This window comes from Morus notabilis, unplaced genomic scaffold (assembly GCF_000414095.1).
Source record: "Morus notabilis unplaced genomic scaffold, ASM41409v2 Scaffold2080, whole genome shotgun sequence".
Taxonomy (NCBI): Eukaryota; Viridiplantae; Streptophyta; class Magnoliopsida; order Rosales; family Moraceae; genus Morus; species Morus notabilis.
Window position 1 is genome coordinate 2,128 of NW_010367927.1, and position 8,643 is coordinate 10,770.

Here is an 8,643-nt window from a genome sequence, read left to right on the forward strand (position 1 = left end):
ATTTAAACGTTCAAACAACGAAATCTATGTTCAGTTGTCTATCGTCATGTGAGAACACGTTTAAACCAGAAACCTCTTATACAATAAGTTTTTGTTTTTTGTTTTTTGTTTTTTTTCTTTCTTTTTAATTCTTGTCTTCCATTTGATGTCCACTCTTCTTGGAATTAACTTAGACATCAAAAACAAAATCAATCAGTTTCCGCAATGCGTGAAGCTCATTTTCTCCAACTACTTGACAATATGGTCATATTTCACGAACTTGCTGAAATGGATAGCAATCACGAGAGAGAATTTATTTTCATGAAATAAGATTGACGTTGTTAAGAAGAGCAAATTCCATCATTTCTTCACGAACTCTTACTCAAAATAGTAATAGTCTCAATATTGAAGTAAGAGTTAAGTCCATTTCAATATATATGAACAGTTCCTCACAATGTTGAGGCTCAAGACAAGCACTGCAGTCGTTCAAACTCTAAGCATTTGAAAGGACCCAAAACTGGAAATGTTGATAATTCTCTTTCATTATCACCAAAAATAGCTACTACAATCGCCCCATCGGAATCCAGATAGCATTGGAAAACACCCCTTTTATAGGGAAGTTGCATCAAGAGAAGCGACATCACCCTTCAGCTTCATGCCGTTATTTTCATTCTAGTTGTCTCCAACCGAAGAGACATCCGGAATTTCATGCGGAAGACATAAAATAATAAATAAATAAATAAATAATATAAAAATAAAAATAAAAACATCCCTTCATATTATTATATATCATTACCTACACAAAATTACAAATTTGGAGCTTGACTCTAGACAAGGACTGATTGACCACCCGTTTTATATGCTCCATTATCTGATATGCAACGTTTTTTCAAGAGTTAGACCATTCTCTGTAAAGATTTTTTAGACCATTGTTGGTAAAGATTTTTTTTTTTTTAAGAAATGAGAGAATATTATTAATAAAAGGGGAAAAAAAAAAAAGAACTATTGTATTGTCTAAAAAGTTTTTTACTATTTAAACTTTTCATAGTTATGCTTTATTTGATAAAAATAACTCAAATTTGATTGATTTATTTATTGTTGAATGCATAACAATTTGATTGTACTTATCTGTACAGAATAACCAGATTCTCGCCTCCTACGAAGACCCTATATCCTTGTTTTCTTTAAATGGGACCGCACTGGTGAGTTGCGTATGCAAGGAATTATTGCCGGGAGTTTCAACTTTTTTCAACTATGATGATTAGGTTATAAATATAGAAATCACAAAAGTTTCATCAGACACATTTAGGACCCGTTTAGTTCGCTGATTCGAGTTGAGATGTAACTTTATGTGAGAATTTTTTACTGTAACAAAATAGTTAAATGTGACTGTTTCTGAAAATTTTTTACTATAGTAAAACTCGAATCGATGAAGTGAACGGGACATTAAAAACTCAAACTCAAATTGATATGTGATTTTATATAAAAAAATTTACTGTTTTTATTAAATGTTAACTTTTTACTATAATAAAATTTAAATTCTAAACTCAAATCAGTCTCTCTCACTTCATCTACCATTCATATCATCAGTAAGAAAAGGGAGTAAAATAGGGAGGGAATTCATAGCCCTTTGAATTGATTGGGAAATGTTGCAATTGAAACAGTCTCAATGCACTTTCATACTCATATTTTGAGGTGCAACTAGAACACTTACAGCTGATCTTCTTTCTTCCTTTTTCATTTTTGAGTATGTACAAGGACTGTATAAAGGAAAAAACAAAACCCATCTAACGGCACATGTCCCACAAAGAAAGAAAAAAATAAAAAGAAACTAAAGACAAAAAAATAAAAAAACTTCGACTACTGCACCAAATGGTGGTAGCAGTCACTGCATGGATATAATGGTGGGGAAAAACGATAATATAGAGGTGTGATATATTATCATCAGTTCACTATTTTTGGGCCTCTGTATGGTGCTCCAACTACCGCTAGGTCCTCGGGTAGAATCTCCCTCTCTTGAAGCCATGCATGACTTTCCTTTTCCTCCTCAGGCACTGCTACTCCATCAACTGAAATTCCAAACAGAACAAGAGTCGAGAACTCTGAGTTGGGCAACGGAAGAAAAGAATGGACATTTTCATTTGAGCCAAGAAGAAAGATTGCTAAAGTACCTGAAAAATCTGAAAATGGGCGATCATGGTAGTATGTGCAGTGCCGACCATCTGGGTCAGAGTAAGGGGGACCAAGAACGTCTAGCACCGCGCATGCTGTCACCGCCGTAAAGCAATGCATGTTGCCTCCGTCGGCCGGATAAAGGATGGATGCATTGCAAGGCGCAGTGAAGTCGGAGTCGACCTTAACTTTGGCCAACCGAACATCAGATGTCGTTGTGTCTGCACAAACAAAAATTTGTATGTTCAGGCATTTACTCCTTTTGCAAATTACAGGGAAAGAAAAACACTGAAAATTTGAACAACTAATTAAAAGATAATGTTTCCAGATTCCACTGCATGATGCTATAAATGTAATCTAATCCAAGCTTAAGACCTTGTTTCCGGATGCCGAATAATCTAGGGTCCGTTTAGTTCGCTGATTCGAGTTTTTAATTCAAATTAAGATGTGATGTTATGTGAGAACTTTTTATTGTAATAAAAAAATTAGATGTGACTGTTTCTGAGAACTTTTTACTGTAGCAAAACTCAAATCGGCGAAGTGAACGGGGCCTATTTATGTGTGAAACCGGAGAATTAGTGTATATTCGAGGATCTCCGTACAGACAATTCTGGAATTACAAGTTCCAAACTCTGAGCAACCTTTTTATTTTATTTTTTTTAACAAAAAGGGAAAGTGAGAGAGAGAGAGAGAGAGAGAGAGAGAGAGAGAGAGAGAGAGAGAGAAGAGACAATAATACAGTTTAATAAGTACACTTCCCGTACGTTACTTGTCGTTATTTCTTTAAACCACTTATCAAAACCAAAAAGGGAATACATGATTCATGTGATGCGAGGATGACTGCCAACATACACCAGTCATTCAGTGCGTACTTTCCATCTACAAAACTCAAAAAAGTTCCGTAACTCACCTTGAGAAGAATTCACGGTGGCGGATGTATTACTGGGGACATCAACCACCCAGTCATACGACTTAATGTGCATCGTCCCAAAGAGGAGCTTGCTGAAAACCGTCATTCCAGGGTGATTGTGAAGCGGAATGACACCTGATGGCGGCAAGCAAAATATCCCCATCTGCAATAGCCAATAGGCACGGATTAAAAAAATTTATGAGAATAACAAGAAGAGAAGCCCATTATTGATAGAATTATCGTTGGAGACCAACAAAAAAAAAAAGTGTACACTTACCGAGAAATTTTCGCACTCATGGAGGTGAAGGTAAGTAATTGCTGGGGTTCTGCTTCCTGCATTTGCCCGGAAATAGGGCAACTCCGGAGTCAAGCCAACATCTTCAGGTTTCATGACATCTACCACATAAAATTTTGCTTATGAGCACCAAACCCAAATCAAAATAACCCAAAAATGTGCACATAATGCATTCTATAATGAATGACGCGTATACCAAAATTCTATGCTTTATGTCTTATAGAGAAATAAGAACCCCCCCCCCCCCCCCCCCCAAAAAAAAAGAAAGCTCAGAAGTCCTTGCCCACCAAACGAAAAAGGTAAAAGAGGGAATTATTACTCAAAGGGTACTAAAGGGATAATTGGCACCAAGCCAGATAAGGCTGTTCCAAATCTCCTCATGAAACATGATTGTTATTATATTTAGCCACCGTAGGCATTGCAAACGTGTTCTGTTGAAGCATCCAGTCAACAATGTCAAAGCTTCGAGAAATTTCGAAACCATTAATCTAGCAACAAGCAGATAAGAAAAAAGGAACAAATAGACACATGAAAAGAAGCATTTTTTTTTTTAAAATTCAGAGTAGCGGAATACCTAGGATAGACGCATTCAAAATGCATGTACATAGCCCACAAAACAGAGATGCGTCAAGATACATTGAATATCAGACAAAAAATGATTGAACAGAAATAGCAGACCATCTGACAAAGCATGTGAATTGAAACAAATCGAGTTATGGAAATCGATAGAAATGAGATTCAAAGACCCTTTTTTTCTGTTACAAAAGAAATCAAACAGGATGAAAATCCACACCTCTATGAAAATCAAGTGAAGTTCACGCATTCAACAATTAAGACATATTCAACAAAAGCACGACCCCTAAACTTGATTCGAAAAAAAAAAAAGAATAATAATCCAGCGATTGTCAAATCGATCCTATCAATATTTCGCAACCTCAAAGGCGAAAAACCAGTTCAAAAGATTCAATTTTGATGCAAGTCAGACTGAGAAACCAATTCGGAATGCCAAACGCCTAAATCATAATTCTTTTCAAGGAAAAAAATAATAATAACGTACCCAAAACAGACTGAAGCCGTTGAATATCCTCCGGCGGGGGAACAACCCCGGTGGCACCGGCGGTGAAGACTTCCTTGCACATCTCAAAGAGCTTCTGCACCGGCGACATCTTCTTATACCTCCGGCGATTCTTCCTCGTCTTGCTATTGGAATTCGTCACCTTCGGCAATTCGCAGAATTCCTTCCCTTTCCGATTAGCCAGCGCCGTCTCAATCCCCATTCACACTCGAAAATTCACCCTCCCAGACCGGAGCCAGAACTTTTCCGATAAGAAAAAGGGGGGGAAAAGTCGTCGAAAACCCGTAATCTGTACCTGAGTACGGAAAAACGAAGAACAGAGGAAACAGAGGATGAGAGAGAGAGAGAGGAGAGAGAGAAGAGAGAGAGAGAAAGGGTCAGGTACGGTTTTGGTTCTAGAACGGTAGAAATGTACAGGATGAGAGGTAAAAGGAAAACAGAGATGTGAAATTCGGCATCTCTGTTGATGAAGGAGATGGTGGGTGAGGAATGGAGGGGGGTATAAAGGGGGACAGGGTCTAGGGTTAGCTGAAAGCACAATACAGTTGGTTTTCTGGGAGAGAAAACCAGGGGCCATTGCTTTGTTTTCCAGTGGGCTGTTCCAACCGCGGATTTTTATCCAACTCTCCCTTTCTTTCTTTCCCTCTTCACACTTTCACCCCCTCATTTTCTTCATTTTCAACATTCCACCCCCCCTCAATTTTCATTTATTTGCATTTCTTTGCAAATCTCACTCACATCAAGTGATTTCAAGATGTGTAATCTCAAAAAAAAAAAAAATTAAAAAAAAAATATTTGATTGGATAATCCTCTTATTTTCTCGTAATCCCTCTTCCACCCCGGTTAAATCTAGATTTGGTTGTGCGTCCCCGGGTTTGACGATAGGAGATTTTGCCAATTCAATCAGCTGGCGCTAACTTAGATAATCTCATATCTATATTCAAAATCTTAGACTCTTTTCATTTTTCGGTAATGCAATAAAGACAATATCTATAGCAAAATACCATTACCTCATGTGGTGTTGTGTAAAAAGAAAAATCTTTTAAGAAAATATCATTGTGGTTTGCACGACATAGGTGGTTTGTATCTTATAATTAATTGATGATCGTAGCAGATACAAAGATATCCAGTAATATTAATATTGTGATCCAAGAAACAAATATGGTAGGTATACAAAATAGCGGCTATGAAAGTGTTAACAAGTCGAGTTGGTAAAGTCGTCTGACGTTAAATTTGAGAACCTGAAATTCGATCCTACCCTCGCCGGAGTAAAAAACAAAAAATTATAGGTAAGCAAAGGGGTTACTTATTATTGTTGTGTAACCCACGAATTAAAACAATATTAAAGAATCAACAGTCACATGATAAACAAGGTATAGCAGCTCACTTTCTATTTAGATAATTTATGTGTATAGATACGTGTATTTATTTATATATATAATATCTCACGTCCAATCTCCCCCAGATTTTCAAAAGGTATTTCACTAGCATATATAATATTTATGCTTTCTACAAATAAAACAAATGTAATGCATGTATAAATAATAAGGTATCTCAAGTTTATTAACATTAACATTTCTTTTATATATTACATATATAACACAATTACAATCTTAAAAAAAAATATATATATATATATATATAATATTGTAATATTGAAAGGGGCAATAAAACGCTAAAACTACCCCGTTCACTTCGCTGATTCGAGTTTAGAATTCGAGTTGAGATGTGACTTTATGTGAGAGCTTTTTACTGTAACAAAAAAGTTAGATGTAATTATTTGTGAGAGTTTTTTACTGTAGCAAAACTCAAATTCTAAACTCGAATCAGGAACGGGACCTTATCGTTCCTAGCCACAGCCAGATATCATCATTATGCTGTTGTACTCTCCGCATGATCCTTCTGTACATACGCGTATGTGTACCAGCGACATCTTCTCGTGCATGAAAGTGATCACTTTCTTGGTTTAATTATTTTTTCACCTAGGACAACATATAATTATGTAGGATTGAGAAGTCGGCTATAATTACGTTCGGCTGGTACTATATATTCAGAAATGATTATAAATGAACAAGTATGCAAGCGAACAGAAGCATATAAATATATATATATATATATATGTAATTTATCATTCATGGCCGTCGTTTATTTACCAGTAAGTACCCATGATACTTCCAAAATTTAATTTAATTTTATTATTAATTATTATTTTTTGGCTAAAATAGTTTGCACGCGTGTTAAAAACAGACAATTATACGCGTATAATCCAATCCAATTGCTTAATTATCACTAGTTTCTCTTTTTTTCTTTCTCACGAGTCTTGCACAAAATTAACTTTTACGCAGGCCGCCCACATGTAATTAGTTGGTTAATTATAGTCCATTTTGTTAATAAGAATAATATGCATATATAGATGATCTACTGTTTTTTATTTTTTTAATTTGTTAGAAAAGTACTGAAGATTATTATTAAAGCAATGTCCTCAATACATTCTGGAAATTCATATCCAACCAAAAGCAATCAACATCTACTGTTTTTTATTGGTCGAATCAAACTCAAGCAATAATAATATTATAGATACTCTATTACATACTTAATTTTCTCATTATTCTTAGCTTGTTTCCTAGCCATATTTTTCGAGTGACCTAATTAGTCATTAATTTGTACGTATTTACAGTCATATTATTCCATGAATTACATTCATACATCACACACATATACACAACCATTTGAATTTGGCATACGTAATTACGTACTGTTTATGCATGATGGAAAATTATTTATTTGATGTACACGTACTCATGATCAGCTGCTAGCTACCTGCATGTACATTTGTAAATGCGTATATTTCTGCGTATGTATTGATGTTTGTTATAAGCAATATTTAGTATGGAAAGTACTGGTAAAAAAGAAAGTGTCGAATCACATTGAATGAAAAGATTTCGGGTCAATATATATATATATATATATATATATATATATATCCACATTTGTCTTTATTTAACCCTAATGGACGAATTTTTCTATTAAAAAACCCTAATGGACGAATTTAATATTAAAAAAAAAAAAAAAAAACCTAATGGACGAATCAGGAATTAAAATTTTGTGTTTCGATAAGTAATTTAGAGCCAAGCCGCTTTCTTGGGAAGTTATTAATAAAAGCTCATTCAATGATATTGACTATACGTAATAAAACCCTATACGCGGTCATGTAATTAAGATCTACAGGGATATTTTTCTGTTTATTTTCCCTGGTTTTTCTTCCGCATGTAGTTTCTATCTTCTCCGCTTTGCAGTATAGAGTTGCACTAATTATCTGGTAAAAATCATCTTGTGGAATTTGTAACGTATAACTTTCTTCGTAGAAGGATAACAAAGGGGGTTTGTAGAATAATACATATATATGCTGTAATTATCGTAAAAGACATGGAAAAGCGACTGCAACAAAGTTGTATATAATGATAGCACACATTGTTTTGTTTTCAAATCCGCTCGTCCGTTTTAATTTAGACCAAGGAATATAATTAAGATAACCCATACTATATATAAAATATATCTATATATATCTATATATATCTATATATATATATATATATAGCTTCTCATGAGGTAAAGCGAGGTTTTAGCTCCTCCAGCTGTTTATTTGCCAATCTGCCAGTACTTCTGTATCTGAAAAGGCTTTTCTGTTGATCACATATTTTCTTTTTATTATCTTTTTTCCTTCGTTTTAGGTTTTCCGTGACCATGACCTTAGCTGGTGTCAAATGATGAATAGAAAGAATTATAACTTGCGTGCCTAATTAGATATGAACCAGATCACAGAGACTTCACACAATTCGTACCTTATTTAATAAAGCATATAATTACTTCCAGTACTAATAAACGGTTTTACAATTAGCATATCAACGGTTACAATATGAAAAGAAAACCACGCAACCAATTAACGTAAGCCGTCGGATTAGTATATGTATAGTATCACATGTATCACACTCTCTCTCTCTCTCTCTGATGTAGGTGGTTTTGGTTATAATTGTCGTTTATAAGTGTAGTTATGTTTTGTTAATTGTATATATATTATGTTCATTTGTCTAAATTGTCACGATTTTGTTATCGTTTTGTGAGTTGACTATAAATAGTCACATTAGCTATTTTAATAGGAAGATTTGAATAATTAAAAATTGAATATAAAGCTGAGTTTCCTTTTTAGTTTTT

The 8,643-nt window shown here is 34.5% G+C and overlaps 1 protein-coding gene across 1 annotated transcript; it reads right to left on the reverse strand.

Annotated features, from left to right (window-relative positions):
- Positions 1 to 1,769: 1,769 nt before the first annotated feature.
- Positions 1,770 to 5,003, reverse strand: LOC21385528 (plant cysteine oxidase 2). The gene is made up of 5 exons (XM_024175870.1): positions 4,414 to 5,003; positions 3,339 to 3,457; positions 3,062 to 3,224; positions 2,151 to 2,372; positions 1,770 to 2,048 (listed from the first exon to the last, which is right to left on the reverse strand). Exons 1-5 carry the CDS (start codon positions 4,631 to 4,633, stop codon positions 1,924 to 1,926), a joined length of 849 nt encoding a protein of 282 aa, XP_024031638.1. The 5' UTR covers positions 4,634 to 5,003; the 3' UTR covers positions 1,770 to 1,923.
- Positions 5,004 to 8,643: the final 3,640 nt, after the last annotated feature.

Bases quoted from the DNA above. Each gene is read 5' to 3' on its own strand.
- LOC21385528 (XM_024175870.1), bottom strand. From the start codon at position 4,633: ATGGGGATTGAGACGGCGCTGGCTAATCGGAAAGGGAAGGAATTCTGC. The intron at 2,373-3,061 runs GTGAGTTACGGA...TTGTTTGTGCAG, and splicing joins CACCGTGAATTCTTCTCAAG to ACACAACGACATCTGATGTT. The intron at 2,049-2,150 runs GTACTTTAGCAA...TTGGAATTTCAG, and splicing joins CCCATTTTCAGATTTTTCAG to TTGATGGAGTAGCAGTGCCT.